Source organism: Nicotiana tomentosiformis, chromosome 3 (assembly GCF_000390325.3).
Source record: "Nicotiana tomentosiformis chromosome 3, ASM39032v3, whole genome shotgun sequence".
In the NCBI taxonomy this organism is placed as follows: Eukaryota; Viridiplantae; Streptophyta; class Magnoliopsida; order Solanales; family Solanaceae; genus Nicotiana; species Nicotiana tomentosiformis.
In genome coordinates this window covers 67,804,082-67,828,457 of record NC_090814.1, presented here as the reverse complement: position 1 = coordinate 67,828,457, position 24,376 = coordinate 67,804,082, and the positions used below count along the sequence as shown (strand labels likewise).

Below are 24,376 nucleotides of genomic sequence, written 5' to 3'. Positions count from 1 at the left end.
TTAAAGGGAGGATTCATAAAAGGAGATATGACAGAAAATATTTTACCAAAGTTATTTTTCACACATTATTTTCAAAAGAATAGTGATATCAATGTGCAACATATTAGTTCAAGTGATAATATGACCGATTTGTTAACCAAATCTCTACCGACTTCAACATTCAAGAAGCTAGTGTACAAGATTGGGATGCGAAGGCTCAAGGATGTAAAATGATGCTCTCCTCAGAGGAAGTTAATGCGCGTTGTACTCTTTTTTCCTTACAAAGTTTTGTTCCACTGGATTTTTCTTTCAAGGATTTTAACGAGGCAACTAAAAGACGCATTTCTAAACATGTTTACTCTTTTTCATTCACTATAGTTTTTTTCCACTGAATTTTATTTTAGTTAAGGGTTTAACGAGGCACATTAAATGTTATTCAAGGGAAGTGTTATGAATAGAATTGCATTATAGGTGGATGTCTATATTTTAAAGAGTTTGTTACTTTGTGACTAAGTCATTTTTCCCCTATAAATTTATCCCATTGTAATTGATTTCAAAATCAATAGAATTTTCTCTCTTGTTCTTTGCAATATTCCTCTTTTATTTCACTTAGTTTATTTTATTTGGTTTTTCTTATTTTCTTTATTGTAATTGTAATTTTTTTCCCCTCGACAACGTTAACGGTGCAGGATCCGAGCGACCACACGCTGTCATAGATCCACGGAGCACAGAATCAAGCATATCAATTTTCACTTTTTCAGTTCCTTTGCTGCACAAAATAACTCTCGAAAAACCAGCAGATCAATCCTCGCTCGTTTACCGGCCCGTCTCCCTCTTTCATCGATCGGAGATCGGTGCGTTTAATCGGAAGTAAAGAGGATGTTCAAGTTTTTGAAAGGCGTCGTCGGCGGATCTGGAACGGGACTCAAGGATCTGCCTTACAACATCGGCGAACCTTATTCCTCTGCTTGGGGATCTTGGGTTCACTGCCGTGGGACCTCCAAGGTTAGTTCTCTCCGTTTTCCTCTACTCAATTACGCAGTTATCTTATCTCATTTTCATTTATCCGAGCTGATAATTGCTTTGGTTTGATGTTTTATTACCAGTTTCCTATTATCAGTGCACTGCCCTTCCGCAAGTGTTATAGTTTTAATTGTGGAATTTATCACGTTTACTTCTGAACATGCTTAAGAAAAGATTAATTTTGTTTTACATAATGGATCGTACTGAAGACTACGAATGCATTGGAATTTTAAATTATGGAACGTAGGAGATCTTTCAGGCAGAATTTAGGAGTATACTTATACTCTATTTCTGTTACTTTGCTAGTTCTTAGGAGTTACAGGTTAGCTGCTGGATTGATTCATAATAAAAAGGCACTATCCCACTATACTCAGGGTGGCACAGCTAGTTGGGTAGATCTATTCTGGTTTTCACTTGGACATCTCTTGAATTGCATTTTGCTCAAGTGCATTATCTGATTGCTGAAAACTGTCTTATACTTGTGATAAACAAGTCTGACTGAGAGATCTTCTTTAAGCTGTCTAGTGAAGAAAAAACACATGATCATATTGCAAAGCACTTAATAGTATCTTCAAGCCACTTATGTGGTCTCATGCATCATTAGAGGCCAAACTCTATTTGTGCACAGTTTTTGGGGATAGTTTCCTGTGCTTGCTCTTTTTGGAGATCATATTCATCCATGTAACTTGTGAAATTGACTCAGTTCTAGATCTTCTGTTGTTTTCTCTGCTAGCATGGTATGTACTCTAGGAAATGTTGAGGGTTCTTTTTAGCTTCCTAATGCATAAGAATTTCTTCAACCTATTTATCCCAAAAACAAAAATAGAAATAAAGAATTTGTACGATCTATGGCTCCACTTGGGAACTCTAGCCTTGGAATTGAATTTGAGATTTCTAGTCAATTTTCATATTTTTTTTTTCCATATTCATGTACATGATATGGATTACTTGTTTTTGGCACACCCTGTCATCGCATGTCACTCTCCAAGCTTAAGAAAAAAGAAAAAATAGAAAATTTTGGTTTAACCTTGATTATATATTAATTATTTGAAGATAATATTTAGATCAATAGTTCAAGTGGCAAAGGTTGAGGGTCACAAGTTCGAGCCCTGCGCAATGTGAACTAAGCCTGGTATTTAAGTGGAGAAGAGGGGTGACCCATTGTCCTCGAGATTTTGAAGGCTGCGGGTTGGTCCTAAGGGTTTGCCCTAGATAGATCTCAGTCATTAAAAAAAATCTTGATCGATATTCCTCATTCGCGCATATCTGAGAGGAAGCTTTCATGGCTGTTGTTGCACTCCTTTTAGATCGCTTAGGACCAACCAGAGACCATGAGAGAATTGACCTTCCTTGCCTGCCTATCTTGAGAAAGAAATGTTTTTATTGTTAAGGCATTAAAGTTCTTCAACCGAAAATTCTGAGAGATGCGACGATAAATGTCTAAGACGGGGCGAATGAGTAGCTTCTCTTCTACATTAGGCTAGATTGTACACTCTTACTTGTCCACTGTCCATTAGTCGTTGCTGCGATGTTGGTCGTTTTCTTTATGGAGCCTTTGGTGGATGTGTTGATGCCTAACCATTTGGGGATATTTTAACTTTCTCATCAATGATTAAATTGTTTCGCTGCCATTTTGATCTGAACATGTCTTCTAAGATGGTTTGTTGAAGTCCTTGGAGGTCAAAGGAAAGTGATGCATCCGGTCTGCATCTAGTGAGACGGCACGTTACCTGTTCCTTATCCATTTCTTACTTTTCAGAATAATATTTCTTCCAAATTACATGAAACGCACGCATACAGTTAAAAAAATGATGTTTTGTTTCTTATTCGGTAATCTCATCTCCCCACACTTTTCTTGAAGTTTGGTGCTCTGATAAATTCAATGAGACATAAGTGAATTTTAGATGATTACTGATTTAGTTACTAATTACTGTCATCATGGTCTTGAAATATTCTTGCATGTAGTTTTTTTAACAATTATAGGACGACACAAGAGAGACGTTATAACGTGGCCTTTAGAATCTCCAAATATGTTCATTCTGTAGTTTTATGCATGAAACGAGGTGTGCAGGGAAAAAATAATTCTTAATCATTTGGTCTGCCTGTATTTTATTTTTCTTGATTTTATCCGGTACTAGGATCCAGCTAATAGATGTTTCATTACTGCAAAGATACATAATCCACAGGAAAGTTATTTCTCTCAAAATGGTCCACGAATAAAGCCTCTTATCTGGAAATGAAATTTTCAAAAATGAACTCTCATAGTGTTTAGAACGAATCTATGCTGATGCTGGGTGGGTATCACTTCTTACTACAATAATTTTCAATTTTTTGTTTTGTTTATGGCCGTATTTTTGAATATGATATGAATTATTAAAGATATATGCGTGAGACACAATCTACTAATTAATCTAATTCTTTCATGTACCCCACTAGAAACAGATCACAATTTCATTTTATAATATCTCAGGGACTAGATTGTGTAATGACGGTACTAAAAATTAATACGTGCCTAAAGTGTATGATCATTTGTTAAATGGACCATATCGAGGAACACTAAAAAAAAGGTTTTCACCTTAATCATAAACAATACTTTGCTACCATATTACAATTTTTTTAATGGAAGATTGTATGATATTATTTTGATTATTCTTATGAAATTCTCTGGAATAAACATGTCAGTCTCTTCCCCTGTTCCATTCAGAAGTAAAGGAAAAAAAAAAAAGAGAGGAGGAGGAGCCGAAGGATAACAGCTTAGTGAGTGAGCTCCATAAGAAAGGGTGTTTATGCAACATAATCCTTGTTGCTTTAAAGCATCAACAATAATTGTGCCTCAACCCCAAGCTAGTTGGAATTGGATATACGAATCCTCACTATCCATTCCACTCCCATTTGTACCCGCTTCATTTCACTCTGCAATAGTTTAGGTTTCTCTATTTCAAGAGTTTCTCTTAGATTTCTATTGACATACCTTCTCTAAACTGACTAAAAATTCCTAGCAAAAACTGGACCGAAATAGGTGTATCATGATTAAGCCTTATCTCAATTAGTTGATATCGCCTATATGAATCTTTTGCTTCTAATGTGTTCTATTTTATTTTATTTTCTTCGAAAAGTTACTTCCAATATGTTCTATTTCGACTTAGTCTTATGGATCAATGCTTGTTGCTTAGCCATGAATAATAAATCCTTATGTGATGGAATTGTGACCCGTGAGATTCCTTCTGCTTAAATACCTTAATGAACCGGTAGCATATAGAATGCTTTTATGCTTATCCCAAAAGAGAAAAAAATGAATGTCGTCCTCTTCTGCATGCAAATAGGGAAGTTGATCTTTTCTCTTATAACAGGATGATGGCACTCCTGTCTCAATATTTGCACTTACGGGGAGTAATGCAAATGATGGACATTTAGCTGCTGGCCGAAATGGAGTCAAGCGACTTCGCACTGTAAGCTAATTATTGGTTGTATATTGGGAGTACAATTAGACTTTGCATTATATTGTATTTGGAGTACTCTTTTCCCTTTCATCAGAGTTCTTCTAAATGCCAGTTGTTTTTCTTTTCAGGTTAGGCATCCAAATATTTTGTCATTTCTTCACAGCACCGAAGCAGAAAATTTTGATGGTTCTACTACCAAGGTTACCATCTATATTGTTACTGAACCTGTCATGCCACTCTCGGAGAAGCTAAAGGAATTAGGATTAAAAGGTACCCAGAGGTATGAATGTACTTTGGCTTCTTTTCCACTCTACGATTCCGATGCTTGATTGCCTGACTCTCTGTGTTCCAATAATGGGGAAATATGGTAGTTCTGTGACAGCAATTTATCGGAATATATGATGTTATGTGCTTATTGCCTATAATTGGAATCTATATTCTTTTTTTTTTTGATAACCGTGGTGTACGGGCCAGCTTGCGCGCACCTCGACTAATTCCACGGGATACCTGGCACCTCCCACCAGCAACAGGTACCAGGTAACTCTATCCACCAAGGCTTGGATAGATGGGAAGAAATCACCTAGTATTTGCCTCCGCTGGGATTTGAACCTGAGACCTCATGGTTCTCACCCACTTCATTGACCACTAGGCCACACCCCTGGGTGCTGGAATCTATATTCTTTTATTTGGCATCTAGCCCAGATTCATGAGGAATGAATGTGGTTTTAGACTGACAATCATGTATCTAGTGGTATTTTTCTGAGAAGTTGTTGCTTCTTTGAGCAAGGTTACATTTTCTATGTAAAAGAATGGTTGAGATGTTGACCCACAGAATTGTTTGTCAGGCGGTTTTAAGAAGTGCTAAAGGTTCCGTTTTTTTGTTGTTGTAAAGTTCCCTTAGTTTTGGTGTTAAAAAATTGTTCTGGATTTTATTCGATTTATGCAAGGATGCTAGGGAGTGGAAGTTTTTTTGCAAGTTGGGGTTATCATATTTTCTCACCCATGTGTTTGTATATATTTTTATCATCCTTCTTCTTATGGCCTTGGAAATCAAAATATCACGAACAATTGAAGTGGCTTCTTGTTTTTGTGGTTGTGCATGTTGGTCGTAAGTTTTGCTCATGATTCATGCTCTTTATTTGAAAAATTAATGTTGTGAACTCTATGTCATAGGAGGGGGTGATTCAACCTGGGCATGCAACAAAGTTATCCCCAGTAATTTGTACTGACCAATTTTTGGAATTTGTTAGCTCTCTTGTTCTATATTGAGACATTGTATTGGGGCATACAATGCACTCTTGTATTTTGTTCTTTTGTAATTCTGCCTCTTGTGACCTTGCATCCCCTTGATGCCTTTTTAATGAAACACATTACTTCCTCCAAAAAAAAAAAAAGAGGCATGCAAAATAATTATTCCCACACATGCAAGACACAATGAGTCACAAAAGAGATTTGTATTAACAATTACAATAATATTTCCAAAATAGATTGGTTTTAACATTTACAAAAAATACTAGTAGTCGTACCCGCGCGATGCGCGGTCAATATTAATTAAATTAAATTGTGATCGGGCTTGTTTGAACATATTAGATCGTATCGCTTTAATAAATTTCAATTGTTATCTTATTTATCAATATGATATACCCAATAATAAAATCTCTATTAAATTAAAGAGACTTATATAGTCATTGAATAACTTTTTTGTTCTATATTTTTCTCTTTATTCTATTATCCAATGTTTAGTATTTTTACATTGTTAATAGAAATTTTTATTAGCAAATTATTTTGTTTAATATTTTTTTCTGCTCGCTTTTTTGTAATTTAAGAGAAGATATATATTTTATTAATCTTGAAATAGTTTTTATTTTAAATTTTATTATGTTGTTGTCAATAATATTATCTGAATTTTAATGAATAAAATCTCTATTAAATAAAAGAGACTTATATAGTCATCGAATAACTTTTTTTTTATGTATTTTTCTTTATTATATTATCCAATATATAATATAATTGCATTGTTAATAGAAATATTTATTAGAATATTACTTTGTTTAATATTTTTGTCTCCTACTTTCTTTTTGTAATAGAAGATATATATTTTATTACTCTTGAAATATATTTTTTATTTTAAATTTTATCCTACTGTTCTCAATAATATTTTCTGAAATTTAATGAATAAAATCTTTATTAAATTAAAGAGACTTGTATAGTCATTGAATAACTTTTTTGTTATGTATTTTTCTTTATTATATTATCCAATATTTAGTATTATTGCATTGTTAATAGAAACTTTTATTAGCATATTACTTTGTTTAATATTTTTGTCTACTACTTTCTTTTTATAATATAATCGAAGATATATATTTTATTACTCTTGAACTATTTTTTATTTTAAATTTTATCCTATTGTTCTCAATAATATTATCTGAATTTTAATGAATAAAATCTCAATTAAATTAAAGAGACTTATATAGGCATCGAATAACTTTTTTGTTCTGTGTTTTTCTTTATTATATTATTCAATATTTAGTATTATTGCATTGTTAATAGAAACTTTTATTAGCATATGACTTTGTTTAATATTTTTGTATGCTACTTTCTACTTTCTTTTTATATAATAGAAGATATATATATTTTTATATTTTAATTTTATTCTATTATTCTCAATAATAGTTTTTGATTAAATAAAAATTTTATTTTTAAAAGAAAAACAAAAAATATTAAAAAACAAAGAAATTTTGAATTGACAGTTTTTATTTTTTGTAATTTTAGTTTTTTATTTAAAAAAAATTTAAAAACTCCAGCTTGAAACTACTCTCCAATTTGAATGGACTGTTTTTTTTTAAAATTTTTGTTTTTTATTATAAAATATTTTATTTTATTATTTTATAGATATTTAAATTCAAAAAAATAACCAATAACTAATTATTAACTAAATAACTAATTATTAATTACTTATGCCATGTGGCTTTTTTCTGGTCTGCCACTTGGCTTAAGGAGAGGGCTTTTTCCTCTCCTTTTAATAATATATAAATTATATGCTCTATCCGTTTTTTAATCTTATTTCACTTGGGAGTGATTATTGAGTCAATATTTTGTTTTTTGAACTGGTAAGATAGTACTTATATTAAAATCAGAGATCTAGCGCTAAGATTATCGAGTTAATACTTAAAAATACATATTCTTTATTGTTAGATTGGGGAAGTTCTGGGGTCCACAAACTTTATTCATTTATGGGAAAGCCTAAAGGAAAGGGGAAGAAGTAGTTTGTCATTTTCTTTAAACTTGAAAAATTATTTTAAGTGAATTAGGTATCTTCAGACTAAAAAAAGGGTATCTGCCACGGGGGCTTAGTCTAGTGATAAGAGTGCAACATTTGATGTGTCGGTTAGGCACACGTCACGGGTTCAAACCCTGCCATAGACAAAAAGTCTGGTATTTAAGTGGAGAAGGGTGGAGGGGCAGGCCCATTATCCACTGCCCGGAGCCTTGCGCGATTGGCTCGGGATTTCTCAGTTATCGAAAGAAAAAAAAAATCTTTGGGCATGTTACTATCTTTTTAATGTGATTTTGGTTTGAGTTATTTTAATTTTGGTGAATTGAGGTCAAATGATGTTAAACAAATCAACTTTTGAAGGGTTCATCTCAATTGATATTATTAATCACCATGGTATTGCGGCACTTTTTGTTGGATTAGCTGTAACTGAGACAGACTGCTGATTGGTTGGCTGTTTAGTTGTGTGCTTGTGTGTGGTTATGCCTTCATATTTTGATCTTGTAAATCCCTTGGCATCTAGGATACCACTGTAATCCCCATGTCTCTTCAACATGCTATTTACTTTTGACGTCTGTTTAATGCATCTCATTTGATGTGGCAGAGATGAGTATTACGCTTGGGGTTTGCATCGAATAGCCAAAGCTGTTAGCTTCTTGAATAACGACTGTAAACTTGTAAGTCAATTATCTAATGGAATTGATTTGCTTTCCCTGTTGAAGGATCACATGTACCAATGTTCTCTGGAAGTGATTTGGATGTTTTGACTATTTGGCTAAATATGATATTGCTCCGTAGGTTTGTTTATTGATGCATCTGAATATTGAAATGGTTGAACTGCAGTGGCTCTGTACATTAGATGTTTAGATGCATTTGTTGTATCCTTAAGCTTTATAATTTAGTCCTTGGACATGGCAGAACCTGGATATTGGAAGAGGGGCCAGCTTATACTGTAATTGGAGGAAGGGAAACTTTACAGGAAAATTTTCAAATTTTTTTGGAGCTAGGGTATTTTTCTCAAGGAATATTATCAAAAGACGTAGACTTTTAGAGACCAAATGTTAAAAAAATTGAAAAGCTGGGGTAAACCATCCGCTGCCTCAATCTCCACCCTTGGTTCTTGGTGTGTCCCAGTCTCCCAGAGCCTGTCAACCCCCCCTCTCCCCCCATAAAAGCAAACTCTACCTGATTACTCTTGTGTTTGATGGATTGTTTCAACGTGTGCTTTACCCTTGCAGGTTCATGGCAATGTTTGCGTGGCTAGTGTCGTCGTTACTCAAACTCTAGACTGGAAGTTGCATGCCTTTGACGTTCTTTCTGAGTTTGATGGGAATAATGAGTCTTCTGTTGGACCAATGCTGGTAACCTCTGATTCAGGATTAAATTAGTGGAGTTCTTTTTAAGTCTTCATATCATATTATCTCAATTTAAATTCTGAACAGAATAACAAGGGTTCTTTCTAGACCCTGCCACTTGTTAGTTACTTACTTTCTTCTGTTCAAGCGAAGTACATAATGAATTAATTATCCTTAAATATGAATATCTTTTTCTATTTTCCTCTTAGCTGAAGAATTGTAGTTTTCTTTATTCGTGCAGTTTTCTTCAGTTGCATTGATTCTTATTGACCAAATTGTGCTGTAACATTTATGACTTAAAAATTATTTATTTTTTTACCTTTTGTTTTTGTTTTCAGCAATATGATTGGCTTATTGGTGCACAGTACAAACCCATGGAGATGCTCAAGTCTGATTGGATGTCAATCAGAAAATCTCCTCCTTGGGCTATAGATTCTTGGGGTTTGGGTTAGTCTCTGTATCTGTGGTTTCAGATCGTGCAAGCTAGATATCTTCTTTAATTTGACAAGTCATTAGTTTATATTTCTACACTTAGGTTTCACATTTGGGCATTTAAACATTGTTGTGGTGGCCTGTCAATGTTACTGGCCTTATCATTTAAAACTAGAAAGCACTTGGTTAATGACTAAATTCCATACCCTCTTTCAGATCGTTGTTGCGATGCATTTTGAGTTTTTGTTTACTTTTTATTTTTCTTTTTGGGGGGGGGGGGGGGGATCACAATTTTTCGATGCAAATGGATGTCAGCTTTTTGAGTAGTTTTTGAAATGCTGCATAGGTTCTTAAATTTCTTTCTTCCACCATGAACTAATCTTTTGCTCTGGGGGTATTGTTAGGCTGTCTTATCTATGAACTCTTCTCTTGTACAAAGTTGAGCAAAACAGAGGAGTTGCGGAATACTGCATCCATTCCAAAGGTATTGCTGCTAAGTTTCTGGTTTTCATTTGTATTCTCTTGACTCTTGTTATATTCTTGTATCCGGTCACAATTGGCTTATGTTCCTGTCTCACAGTCTCTACTTCCAGATTATCAACGTCTCTTAAGTTCTATGCCTGCTCGCAGATTGAATTCATCAAAACTTCTGGAGAATGGTGGTAATTATCCTTGTTTTGATTTGAGTTTGGTGTTTAAATTTCCTTCTTTAACTCTCTGAACTGCTTACATGGTATCACTATTAACTCTAACTTGCTATATTGTTAATTATTATTTTTCCCAATGGATGTTATGATTGCTCTATGTGCATCAATATATGTTACACGCCATATAATTGCTGTGCTGGTCTGGGTTAAGTCTTTCTAACTGCGGATATTAGCTCTAGATACGTCTGATACTTTGCTTTGACTTGCTTCTGAGTTAATGCTTCCCATCAGAGACTCACATTGAAGTGGGTTTATCGTTCTAGATATCGGAAAATGTCTAGCGATCACTTTTGTTTAATTTGTCAATCAAAATTGTCAGGAGGTGGAATGTAGTATTTGCAGTCTGTTATGATTTTTTCTAACTTCCTACCCTCCACTACATATGAAGAAAAGGTCAACATATTCTGCATAGTTCACATGAAACAGCTGTATTTGTGTGTTGTTTTCATGGTTAAAGAGTAATGTGGAGATTTTATGACGTGGTAGTCATGGTGTGGTCCTAACCTTTAATTAATATCTATCATTAACAAAGTTAATCATGTCACCTATTCCTTTTTAATTTCTCGTCAATTTTGGTTTAGCCTACTGACCTTCTCACAGAGACTTTTTGTTGTAAATCTTTATAGCCAGTGGAGATAGCTAAATGAAAGTGGAATTTCTACTTACACATTTGCTTAAATGTATATATCTCTCCTGGTCTGTGTGTGTTGTATCTTATCTTCCAAGTTTTGTCTATTCCTCGAGTTTTAATTTCTTCTCTGAACCCTATTCTGTTTCCTCTTTTTTGACAAGTCTCTGAACTCTATTGTATTTTCTTTCTGGACTTTTAGTCTAGCTGAATCAGATTAGTTTTATTTGAGTTGTCTTACTGAAGTTCAGCTTCTTATGCCTGTGTTATACCTCATAATCAGCTGGTGCTTCCATTATTCATTCATCACGTGAACAATATTTTCTATGCCTATGTTCTTCTTAATTTGCTGTTTTTTCAATACAATTGTTCATTCAGCATGTGAACAAAATTTGCTTTTGCTCATCTGGTATGCTTTTGTAGTTATCCCTCTGGGTTTATCCCAAGTGTTGTTTCTTTTCTTATATGTATCTTCCTTGAAGTCTTATCATTACTCTGCTCTCTCTAATGTTAATGTATCATTCACATGTTGGATCTCTTCTAATGTTGCTAATCATACATCGGCAGAATATTTCCAAAATAAGTTATTGGAGACCATACAGTTCATGGAAATTCTTAATCTCAAAGACAGTGTTGAAAAGGACACTTTCTTCCGTAAGCTTCCGAATCTTGCAGAGCAACTTCCGCGTGAAATTGTGCTGAAGAAGGTATTCCCAATTTTTTTCTAGCACGATACATTTTGGTTCAATGTGACGTGTGTGAAATGAAAGCAAATCAAACAATGTCTTGTTGCAGTTGCTTCCTTTGCTAGCTTCTGCATTAGAATTTGGTTCAGCTGCTGCACCTGCTTTAACGGCGTTGTTAAAAATGGGTTCTTGGCTTTCAAATGAAGAGTTTAGTATCAAGGTTGAACACTTTCCATCTCTCCCATTCCTTCCTGATATTAAGTATTTTCTTCATCCAGCAAAATGATCACATCTTCTCTCGCGGGTTTTCTTTTGACTTACATATCAATGCTATGCCTCTAATATAGGTGCTGCCAACTATTGTAAAACTCTTTGCTGCCAATGATCGCGCTATCCGAGTCAGTCTACTGCAGCACATTGATCAGTACGGGGAGTCATTATCTTCACAAATCGTTGATGAGCAGGTATGGGACTAGTGAATGCATTTTTGTTGATACATTTCGAGCACACAATTACCCTTTTTGAAGCACATGTCCAAGAGACAAAAAACCTCTTGCACTTACATCGTGGGTATGGCTGATAATACCATGGGTATGGCTGATAATACTTTTGATCAGGTGTATGCTCATGTGGCTACTGGGTTCTCTGACACATCTGCATTTCTTCGGGAGTTGACGCTTAAATCTATGCTTGTGTTAGCTCCTAAGGTATGTGCATTCTCTAATATGTCCTTTTTTTGTTATTTCAAATTGCTGGTAACTTTTCAACTTTTGGGATAAGTTTTACAAATGGGTCAGAACAAAATGTTAACACATAACTGGGTACCTGAACTGAAGCATTTATTTGCTTGATAACTTGACACTTTCCTCGAGGTAGTTTTCATCCGGGCAATAAGTATTTCTTGATTCTAAGCATCCACATGCCACTCTAAATATCTATATTACTTTAATTGGTCATCTAACAGCACTACCTACGCCCCCAGGTCTTTGGTCTAGAGCGCAGGGCGTGATGTCTGGGTTAGGCGCCTGTCACGGGTTCGAACCTATAGACAAAAACCTGGTATTATAGTGGAGAAGGTAGAGGCAGGGGTCAATTATCCACCGAGTTTCGAACCTTGCACCACTGGCTACAGGGATCTCTCAGTTATAAAGAAAAATGAAAGAAAGCACTACCTATATGGAGTGCCAGAGGCGGATGCAAATATGCAATGTATCGGCAACGGGTTGAACTGAACCTAGTACTTTTGAGGCGGAGCATATTTATGTATAAAAATTCACTAATAATGCAATAAATAGTAATATGAACACACAACTTCAAATAATACAATGAGTTCAATGCTAAAAATCTTAAAGGTTGAACCTATACATGATACAACTTAAATCTTAGATCCGCCTCTGTGGAGTGCCACAAAAAAAGTAAGATGTTGATCTTTAGAATGGTTATTGGACTGTGTACTACAATTAATTCCGGATTAAAAAATATGAATTCGGGTAAAAGAAGATGTGATAGCGGCATATAACATGCATGTTGCATAATAAACAATCAATATTGCATGACACACTTCTTCCATCCGTTAACCTATGCTTCTTTCTTCTCTAAATTTGTATCCATCCTTTACAAAACTAAAATGATCATATGTTATGTCGTCCTTGCATTGAAGGAAAAAGGTCATTTTTAAAACATGCTAATTACAGTTACAACAAAAACAATTCAGAAGTTGGTCAATGTGTTTCTAGCACATGTCCAACACTTGATCTATCAAATGGTATCTGACACGGATATATTGTTGTTTTTAAAATCTTCATGCTTTACCAGTTATAAGCAGCTGCATCTTGTGTTAATTTCCTAGGATCTTTCGAACTGATATTGTTCCTTTAAATTTTCATTGCAGCTGTCACATCGCACTATATCGGGGTCTTTGTTGAAGTATCTCTCCAAGCTACAGGTATGCATCTTAGGTGCAAAACAACTATTTTTTTTTTTGTGCAAGTTTAATTTCTTTGCCTCATAGTTTCTTGTTCTATTTGTTGTTCATTTAGGTTGATGAAGAACCAGCAATTAGAACAAACACTACCATATTGCTTGGAAACATAGCCAGTTACCTCAATGAGGGGGTAAGAAGTTACTTGTTTGATTCTGATACAAGTGCATAATTCATATAAGTGAATAGATATTTTCAAATGTCTAAGGGGTTTGCTTTATATTGATAACACTTATGTGTAAAGAAAACATTAATGGGCAGATTCTATTACAGTTCCATTTTAATACTTTTCCAAGGCTTCTTTTCCGTTGTGATGGCAACTGATGGTTCTTTTTGTGTGTAGACGAGGAAAAGAGTTCTAATAAATGCGTTCACCGTTCGTGCCTTGCGTGATACATTTTCACCTGCTCGAGGAGCAGGTAGGAACATATATTTGACTTCATATTGCTTAGCTGAATGAATCTTCTTGAGTTGATATTTTTCAGTGAGAACTTTTGTCGGTCTTGCGACGAACTTCTTTAACTTTGATTGCCATTTGTATTCCTCCTTTCCTCTATTCATATTAATGGATGTAAATATTCTGTGGCAGGTGTCATGGCGTTGAGTGCTACTAGTTCTTATTATGACGTGACTGAGATTGCAACTAGAATTTTACCTAATATTGTCGTACTTACCATTGATCCAGACAGGTATTCTTCTGTATTAGTAGTTTATATTTGTTGTTTTCTTAATCCTTATGTTTATACTACATTACTTTAGCACTTCTCTTCCAGATTATTTTAGCACGTACCGTTAAGGAAAAATATTTATGAAACTCTTCCCTTTTTCCTGATAATAGAGTTATTTTGCTGGGTCTAAATATGATTTGTTCTTACTTTCTTGAGATGTCAGAGGTTGCTCTCATATATCAAAAGATGTCAGAAATTGCTATCATATATCAAAATGTACTATGCTTAAAAGTAGTTAAATACAGCTTGCAATTTGTAATAGTTACTCTGTGATGCTGTTTAAGAGTATTTTGGTTAATGCTCAAAATTTAGGAATGTAAGCGAGCTAGCAGTTTAAAATGGCAGTGGTCCCTGTCTGTCTTCTCTGTTGGTCTTGCTTGCTATGAATTAGTGATTATGATGCCAGGAGCTACTTTAAACGCCTATATGCTTGAACTCCATGGATGTGTTTCTGTTGTTTGTATTCAGTTTGGATGTTTTCTTATGGGAGTCCTTGGTTTAGGCTATTGGTATTGGATTGCTGTGATTGCTTGTATCCTTTGTGGATACATTAATGTTTAGACTGGTTGAGTCAGTTCTCCAATCTAAATTAGTGGCGCAATTATGTGTTCTTTGGCTGTCGTGATGCTTATAGACATTGCCGTATTGGTAAAACTTTAAGAAAACAAGACATTTGCAGTAGAGGATCGGTTTACTATCCACCAAGTTCTGAAGCTGGATGCCTGGAACAATATGGATTTGTTGGTTATCAAATATAAAGTTTAGCTGTGTTTACTTTGTGAAGCCTCTAGCTTGTGCTACTGTGCTAGTGCCAAAGCCAAACTGAATCTACAGATGGGACTTCAAAACTTCTTCCATTTCTTCTACTCCGTCTGTTCCATTAGTTTGACTTTGTATTATTCTGGTAGTTTAAGGCTATTAGGATAATGATTGAAAAGTTAATTTGATAAAGAAACATCACATATAAAGGTAATTAGTTAAACAGATAAATTAATGTGCATTCTTAAAAGTTGGATCAAATAATATCGATGGAATGCTGTCAAACATTTTTGGAATGTCTCAAACTGGTAAGTGTCTAGAAATTAGGAGGAGGGAGTATTTGCGTGGGATATTTATTTTCCCCTGCCCAGATGGCATTGAAGATTATTTGATGTTTATTTGCTTGATCTTACTTTTTGAACCTTTATTGTGTTTGAGCGAATGACTCATTCTGAATATTTCTGCAACTCGTTCTGTGTATCTCTGCACATACACTCCTGGTTTCACTGCTCCCTTTTTGATGAAACAGCGATGTCCGATCAAAAGCATTCCAAGCGGTTGACCAATTTTTGCAAATAGTCAAGCAGCACCATGATAAGGTATATATTCTTCTTGATTTTTGTTTTGTGGACATAATGTTTTCTATAGTCTTGTGTTTAAAAGCTTTCTTTCTGTGAAGTTATGGTGAGAGATCACTAGATGATATTACCTCGTGGGTTAACTTTTGCGCAACCACATAAAGGGCAAAAAAGAAAAAAGGATTTCCCCTTTGAAGTCATGAACTGTTCAGCTGGCATAGACTGCCCTTGTTCTTATCCAGAAGAACAACAGTTTCTTCTTCTTGTTAATCCATGCGGTCATAAACTGCTCAGCGGGCCATGTCGTTCTGCCATTTGTTGGGGAGCTTTTTGCAGTTTACCTGGATAAACCTTGACATTAGGCTGCCTTTAGCTGCGTGAAAATTTTCGCGTTTGTTCAGAAATATTTTTTTACGTTCAACTTAGGGGCTCATGTTTGTTTATTTCTCTTGAACTCTAACCTTTTACCACATTGGTGGGCTTTTTGGGTAAAATCAACATATATTTCTGCTGTTATGACTATTCCAGAACTATATTACTGGCTTGCATGAGTTTTCTATATGTATGAATTTTGTTCTTTACTTCTTTTCATGGTAGTCAATATCTCCTCCCATCAGTGCCCCATCACTGATTCTTTGTTGCATTTTCACTTATAGTCAATCCTCCCTTCCCCTGACCATGTATAATATTTTTGTTTTGGGCATATACAGACAAGCACCGGGGATACCAGCACTACAAGCATGGGAACTTCATCAATTCCTGGGAATGCGGGTTTGCTTGGGTATGCTTCTGTTCTTATGTGTTATGTTGCTGCTATTTCAACATTTGACCACCATAACTCTGATTTGGATACAAGCTGAAACAATCAAATCTTAGAGCTTATTCACCTGAATTTGGATATAATTATGGCAAAAGAATATGTTAACTTGTAATTCCAGCGTTTTGCTGTGATTATGGCAATTTGAAGGGCATTGATTGTGCATTAGTGAATTTTTAGTGAGAATTACTACTAGAAATGACGATGTAATGAAATATTGTGGAATTTCAATGTGATGGTTACGTAAGCTGTACAATTTCCTTTTCCATTATGCAGTTTGCATTTTTCTTTCCTGTCTTCTTCAATAGTATGCCTTCATTGCTTTGATGCAGTTGGGCTATGAGCTCTCTGACCCTTAAAGGTGGCAAAACCCCAGAACAGAGTTCCAATGCTCCAGCTAGTGTGCCTGTTGCTTCTGCAGTCTCCGATGCTAGCTCAAGTATGCCTCTTGCCAATTTTTTTTAATTATGCTACTGCCCTTAGTGGATAACCGAGATTATTGTCACATTGCTTATTTCAAAAATGAGTTTTATGCTTATGATGATGCCTTTGTCTCTGGAATTGCTATTGATATTGATTCTCCAAATCACATAGTTGCAGATAGTTCGAGTATAACACCGGTCCATATAAGTTCACGAGCAGATGTGGCAGATCATCCTGTACCTGTATCCCCAACGTCAACTGATGGATGGGGAGAACTTGAAAATGGAATTCATGAGGGTAATGGCAGTGACAAAGATGGTTGGGATGACATTGAGCCTCAAGAAGAGCCAAAACCATCTCCTTCTCTGGCAAATATTCAAGCTGCTCAAAGACGTCCTGTCTCTCAACCAAAACCACAAGGTAGTAATAATGCCTGATAAATTCGAGTGCAAACAAAAGCTTACATCTAATATATACGTCTCTAGAAAGATTCAATTCCTTGGTTCGTGTATAACTAAAGGCAAACGCATGCGTATCCACATACAGTGAGAATCAAAAATCCCTGGGGGTTTCGCTGGGTATCAAATTGCGTATGACTGGGAGGATTTTTTCTGCATCCCCCCCCCCCCCCCCCCCGCGCGCGCGCGCCAAATAATAAGGAAAGAGAAGGAGAGAACCACAATGGTGGAATTAGAAAAGGAAATAAAAGACAAGAAATTGGAAGCATATGATTTGATCATCAGGTCAACTAATTTCGTTTCTTTAATGTTTGCTTCAGTTACTGGTTTGAGGGGTAAAACCACTTCTAAGATCAGTAAAGATGATGATGAAGATTTGTGGGGTTCTGTAGCTGCTCCTGCTCCAAGAGCAACTTCTCAGCCATCAAACTCGAGGGCAAACAGAACAGTTAATGATGACGACCCTTGGGCTGCCATAGCAGCCCCAGCTCCTTCGGCAAAACCTTTGAATGTGAAGAGAAGTGGAGCACTTGATGACAATGACCCTTGGGCTGCTATTGCAGCTCCTGTACCAACTGCCACAGCGAGACCTTCAATTGGGCGAGGCCGAGGTACCAAACCTGCGGCTCCTAGATTGGGTGCGCAAAGAGTAAACCGAACATCATCTGGAATGTAAGTTACAAAAGTAAAACTAGGCTCAGCAGTATTTGAGGTAATCCTGTAAATTTTTTTGCCCCCCAGGCGGCTAAAGTTCCGACTGAAATATATGATTGAAAGTTCTATAGATGTGTTGTATCATTAGATTCCTCAAGGACAATGGGATGTGTAGTACTAATTTTCTCCTGGTCAAAACACTGAATTTCTTCTCGTAAGAGAAGTAATCAATTCCTTGTAGATAGATGTCATTACTTTTGGGCATTAATATTGAAAGATTGGTGATTTTCTTTCGCCCGATGGCGACTAAATCTATATCGCTTGTTCGTCATTACTCCGCAGTATCGCTCCTGTACCCCTTCCCCTTTTATTTGTGTGTGTGGGGGTGGGGGTGGGGGGGGGGGGGGGGGCGTTGTTTGTTTTGTTGTCTGTTCTTTTTCCTGTAAGCTTTATTTTTCAATTTTACCAGTCTCCAAAAGACTCACATTATGGTGAACCTTGGTCGGAATGTTGAACACATTACTTCCAATTTCAAGTTAAGGCAATTTGTAATTGATGGCGAACCTTTTTCCTGCGACTAGGGGTGTTCATAAACATCTTAAAACCGGAAAACCGAACCAAATCGACCAAAAAAATGGATACTTTTTTGGATTGATTTGGTTTTGGATTTGAATTTTAAAAACCGATCAAATTTGGTTTGGTTTTGGTTTTAATCAAAAAATAACTGAAAAAATCGAATCAAACATATTATAGAAGTAGCTATTTTAAATTTATTATTTTACCTATATATGTATATTTTTATACAAAGTTTCTAAAATTTATTGGTACATATTAATGGTTTGCACTTTTAGTCTAGTTCTTTGCCTTTATAATAATCTAGTTTGTTGCCTTTACATTCTAGCTTGATTGGTAGTTTTCTCTTGCTAAGTACAAGAATTTATTTCATGTTAAAAATAATTTATTTTTAATTGAGTTCTTTAATTATTCATCACTATTTGATTTAATTATCGTCAATATATCTTGGTTACTGATAGATTTCTAAAAGAGTAATTGGTTTGATAATGTTACGATGAAAATGTAGTTGTCGAAATTTGTGTTTGGTAGTGAAGGTCTCATATTTAAGAAAAAAACCGATAAATAATCGAAAAACCAAAAAAATCTGACATAATCCGAATCTGTAAAAAACCTGACTTAATTGGTTTGATTTCGTTCTAATATTTAAAAAGCTGATTTACTTGGTTTGGTTTCTTTTTAGGGAAAAATCGAACCATGAGCACCCATATTTGCAACTAGGGGTGTTCATAAAAACTCAAAAAACCGAACCAAACCGAAAATCGACCCAAACCGACCAAAAAAATCGATACTTTTTAGGTTTGGTTTGGTTTTGATTTTAATAAAAAAAATAACCGAAAAAACCGAACCAACTGACTTTTAAATTTATTATTACACACATGTATATTTTTATATAAAATTTCTCAAATTTTATGGTACATATTACTCATTTGTATTTTTAATCTAGTTCTTTGCTATTATAATAATCTAATTTTTTGCTTTTACATTCTAGTTTGATTGGTAATTTTTTTTTGCTAAGTACAAGAATTTATATCATGTAAAAAATAATTGATTTTTAATTGAGTACTTCAATTATTCATCACTATTTGATTCAATTATCATCAATATATCTTGGTAAATGATAGATTTCTCAAAGAACAATTGATTTGATAGTGTTACGTTGAAAATGTAGTTGCCGAAATATGCGTTTGGTAGCGTATGTCTCATATTTATGAAAAAAACCGATAAATAACCGGAAAAACCGAAAAACCGACAAAAATCGAATCAATAAAAAACCGACTTAATTGGTTTGGTTTTGTTCCAATATTTGAAAACCAACTTACTTGATTTGATTTCTTTTTATGGAAAAACCGACCCAAACCGAACCACCCTACCCGCAACACATGAATTTTGCTTCTAATTTGTCAATGTAATAGTAAAGTCACGAAATTATTATTTGTCAAATTAAAGTAACAAATTTTACCTAGTATATCAGTAAGGTCAATTAAGCAAATTTTACCTCGTATAATAGTAAGGTCACTATATTTTACCCTATAATAGTAAATTCACAAAACATTTTCACATTAAATTAATTGAACTTTTATTTACTATAACAATAAAATCACAAATTTTACTTATTATAACGATAAAACCTGGCACCTGCCCATCAAGCTGATTCTACTATTATAAGGTTAAGTTTTAGCGGGTAAATTTTGCTATTTTGCTGTGACAAAAAATGATTGTAACTTTACTATTACAGTTGGTGGAACTCAAAACCGTGAAATTAACTTCTTTTCTTGTATGCAGACTTCTCAATCTTCCGAAGAAAAAAAGAGTTCAGAAAAACAAACGGCATCTACGAAGAATTGTCTAAATTTTGAAGTTTAACATGGAAAAATATCTCAAGAAATTTAATATAACAATTTAGGTAAACAAAGAATATATTCGAAATAAAGTTATTCTTCCACCAAATTATCTGATTGAGGAGCATGGTTTCCTGGGTTGTTAGCATTTCTTTATCATTTGTCTTCTAATATTTTTTATAATGCTAGTGTCCGTCCAGCTTGTGTGTACCTCGACTATTTTATCGGATAGCTACTACCTTCTATCAACATCGGTTAATAGAACATGAACCAGGAGATAAAAAACTGTATTGAACGTATTTCGGTTCAGCAAAAGTTTGTCTCCCTACGATCCAAAAATCTAGTAACCTGAATCGAACTGACTGAACCAACCGGATTGACACCCTTATTCGGTCTTGTGGCCGGTGAGAACGAATCTTGAATCAGCCTCTGCCTGCGACAGTGACTCTTGTTAAATGAATTAGCCTTGGAAATAGAGCAGGAGAGACCACAACAATCCCCGATCTTAGGAAGTTCTGACTTAGCTTTCCCAGTGGGAATTGGTGCATCGTCTGTCAATAATATTAATGTATCGCGAAATGTAAGATTGATCAGCAGTCTTAACCATTCAACATGGCAAATCAATGCTCCAATAGGGTGACACTCGAGTCCACCTCAATTTTGAAAATGCAAGTTTCCCTCTTACAGCCTAGTTAACGCACATGTCCGTTAACTAGGTAAAGAAACTATTTCCTGTGCTTATCTCATATTGCCTCAGTCTCATAATCTCCTTCGTTTTTCATGATAATTCTGAGACTTTGGAGTGTCTCATATATCTCAATTGTCCTAGGGGATGATGAATCACTTGAGAAGAAAACATCAAGTTTATTTTTCACCTCAATCCAACTACATCCAGGGCTCTTCTTCAAACCTTTCTGCCTCATCAAAGCCCTCAAACTTGCTGCTTCTTCCCTCCGCCCAGCTTCCACATATAGATTTAAAAGTTGAACGTAATTGCTACCTCTGTCAGGTTCCATCTTCAGAAGGTTGTTGGCAGCTATTTCTCCAAGCTCTACGTTTTTATGGACCCGACAGGCAGACAAAAGGCAAAGCCACACGCCGCGGTCAGGTTCCACCACCATATTCTGTATGAAATTATATGCATCATTCAAGCGTCCAGCACGGCCTAGAAGGTCCACCACATTAATGTAGTGGTCCATTTGAGGTTTTATTCCATACTCTTCCATTAAGTGAAATAGTTTAAAGCCTTCATCCACTAAACCAGCATGGTTGCAAGAGGAAATTAAGGAAAGGAAAGTTATGCCATCAGGCTTGACTCCGTCTTTCCTCATTTCATTGAACAAGTTGATAGCTTTAGTGCACTTACTGTGAGATCCATACCCTGCAATCATTGTATTCCATGTTACTATGTTCCTTGTGGACACGCACTGGAATATACGCTCTGCATACTTTAAGCATCCACTTTTTATGTACATATCAATTAGTGCATTTTCCACTTGATTGTCTTCTAGAATTTGATGCCTTATTTGGTAACAATGAATTGCCTTTCCTTGAATCAGTATCGCTAAAGATGAAACAGCAGCAAGCGCATTAGTAAGTGTAACAGAGTCCGGATACAATCCTTGCTGCACAAGTTGAGGAAGCAGATTTAAAGAGAGATCTGGTAAGTCATTTTTCGAATAGCAAGTGATCAGAGAGTTCCAAAGCACCAAACTCTTATTAGGAACACCAGTGAAAACCTTTCCAGCTATCTCCGGCTCGCCACAATTAGAATACATATCTACAAGAGAACTGCTTACTGAACAATCTAATTCTACTCCACTCTTGACTGTGATTCCATGGATAGAGCAACCTAATTGTAAGCTTTCTAGTCCTGCACTAGCATTTATCACCATTGCCATTATATCAGCATCTGGATTAGCATTATCAGTCTCCATCTCTTTATATGTTTCCAATGCCTCCTTGAATTTCTTATTTTGACAAAGACCTGAGATCATCGAGCCCCATGCAACCACATCCTTCTCCTCCATTCTACTGAAAACTTCAAGAGCCTCATTTAACATTCCACATTTTGAGTACATAGTCAGTAGAGCACTTTGCAATGCAATGTTATTCTGTATTGGTTTCTTTATCAGTTCACCATGAATTGCCCTAGCTAAATCATAAGATTCGGTCATGCTGCATGATATAAGAATATTTGACAGGGTGAAAGAATCAGAAGGAATGACTCTTGATTGCATCTCATTATACACATGCAGAGCATCATCGCCTCTGCCATTGCCTACATAAGCTGAAATCATAGAATTCCACACTTCAACCTCTTTATCTAATACAGAATCAAAAGCCTTGTCTGCATCTTCCAACATTCCAACCCTTGCATACATGGACAACACCGATGTACAGACATAAGGATCATCCTCAAAACCCATTTTGACAACATCCGAATGAACATGCCTGCCGAAATCTATATCTTCACCCTCAGAACAAGCCTTTATAGTACTAGAATAAGTTGTTGACATAAGTTTGCAGCCCCTATTCTTAGCTAAAGTATATAATTCCAAGCTCTTTCTCCATAATCCATTCTCGCATAACCCCCGAATTAATGCATTCCACATTACAATATTGTCCTTGTCTTCTACACTCTCAAAAATGCACCAAGCATCTCTTGGCCTACCACAATTAGAGTACATATCAATCAATGCAGTAACCACAAAAGGATCATGACCGAAAGAGTTTCTAACAACATAAGCATGAACTTCCTCTGCTTTGGCAAAATTGACACGACCATTAAACAACCCCAAAAGAATACTAAGAGAGTACTCATCAGACTTGACACCAAGCTCTTGCATTCTTCTAAACAAACCCATACACTCCTCAGTAAGCCCATTTCTGATATACCCATCTAGCATAGCATTCCATATAGTTACATCCTGAACCAAATCTTTACATTCAGAAATAAAATCAAACACTTGGACTGCACTACAAAGTGACCCACATTTCACGTACATGTTGACGAGGGAAGTGATGATAAAAGGGTCATATTGAAGACCCATTTTGATGATTGTGCCATGGATTGTTTTCCCAGTATGAAGATTTGGAAGAAAGGCGCAAGCTTTTAGGAGAGCAGGAAAAGTGAATTTGGAGGTGTTGAGAGGAAAATGAGGTTCTTTAGAGTAGGCTAAGAGAGCTTCAAAATGGTTTCCTTGTTGGATAAAAGTTTTGATTTTTGAATTAAGCCAAACAAGAGAATGGATTGGATTCAGAGTGGAAAATACACGGTATTTGAAGCAATGGAAACGCATAGCATCTCATCCTCCTAAGTTCAGCAAATGTCACTGACAAACGGGAGAAGGTGGACTTTCTCCTCTGCGCTTCAAGCGGAAAATATGTTTTAATTTGTTTCTGTGTGTTGTAAAGATTGATTTAAGTGAAAAGGCAAAAAAATATAGATATGCGTGTGTGAAATGGTTTTCTTTGAAATTATAACATATACAGTGTGCAAATACATATGGTGAGAATAGTATGTATCAAGTAAGATTTTTAATTTAGCGACTTTTACATATATGTTACGGATAGAACATTAGGTGATTTGAATTTTTTTAAAAATAGTTTGTTATATTTCAGATTTCCATCAATTGACTTAAAAAAAAATTCATGACCCAATATAATTAGATAAAATATTGTGAGTTAACAAAAAATTATGTAATAAAGAAACTAAGATAATCCATCATTATAACAATTTTATCTGGCAGTATAGTGTAGACTGTAGACACATCAGGAAAGATAGAAAGTCATTTTTTTTTTTTTTTTGGCTAATTCAATTTTCATAGAAATGCTCTTTCTTTCGGACAGGAAATCATATATTGCATAGAGAGAACCTTTATAAAAAATACAACGCATTACAGCCTTAAGGTTAACTTTCTCTTCCAAATTCAAAGAAAAACAAACAACAGAGGGGAAAAAACAAAGAGGTTTGTCATTGAATGTCATAAAATCGCTTGACACAGAATAATATGCGTCTTGATACTTCAAAAGTGATT

The 24,376-nt window shown here is 35.3% G+C and overlaps 2 protein-coding genes across 4 annotated transcripts; one reads left to right on the top strand and one right to left on the bottom strand.

Annotated features, from left to right (window-relative positions):
- Positions 1 to 689: 689 nt before the first annotated feature.
- LOC104114685 (uncharacterized) lies at positions 690 to 18,253 on the top strand. 3 transcript variants are annotated; one of them, XM_070197076.1, is made up of 21 exons: positions 690 to 984; positions 4,353 to 4,451; positions 4,571 to 4,722; positions 8,321 to 8,393; positions 8,955 to 9,077; positions 9,410 to 9,518; positions 9,908 to 9,987; positions 10,084 to 10,165; positions 11,406 to 11,545; positions 11,634 to 11,744; positions 11,872 to 11,988; positions 12,142 to 12,231; positions 13,416 to 13,469; positions 13,564 to 13,638; positions 13,849 to 13,924; positions 14,095 to 14,194; positions 15,522 to 15,591; positions 16,281 to 16,351; positions 16,720 to 16,827; positions 17,025 to 17,230; positions 17,589 to 18,253. In XM_070197076.1, exons 1-21 carry the CDS (start codon positions 859 to 861, stop codon positions 17,942 to 17,944), a joined length of 2,418 nt encoding a protein of 805 aa, XP_070053177.1. In that variant the 5' UTR covers positions 690 to 858; the 3' UTR covers positions 17,945 to 18,253. The 3 variants fall into 3 exon arrangements, with proteins under 3 accessions (XP_070053177.1, XP_009623483.1, XP_009623482.1); XM_009625188.4 differs by having other exon boundaries at positions 691 to 984; positions 16,720 to 16,826; positions 16,988 to 17,230; XM_009625187.4 differs by having other exon boundaries at positions 692 to 984; positions 16,720 to 16,826; positions 16,982 to 17,230.
- Positions 18,254 to 20,315: 2,062 nt separating this feature from the next.
- Positions 20,316 to 23,792, bottom strand: LOC104114684 (pentatricopeptide repeat-containing protein At2g40720). The gene has a single exon (XM_009625186.4). It carries the CDS (start codon positions 23,636 to 23,638, stop codon positions 21,080 to 21,082), a length of 2,559 nt encoding a protein of 852 aa, XP_009623481.1. The 5' UTR covers positions 23,639 to 23,792; the 3' UTR covers positions 20,316 to 21,079.
- Between the last annotated feature and the right edge of the window lie 584 nt (positions 23,793 to 24,376).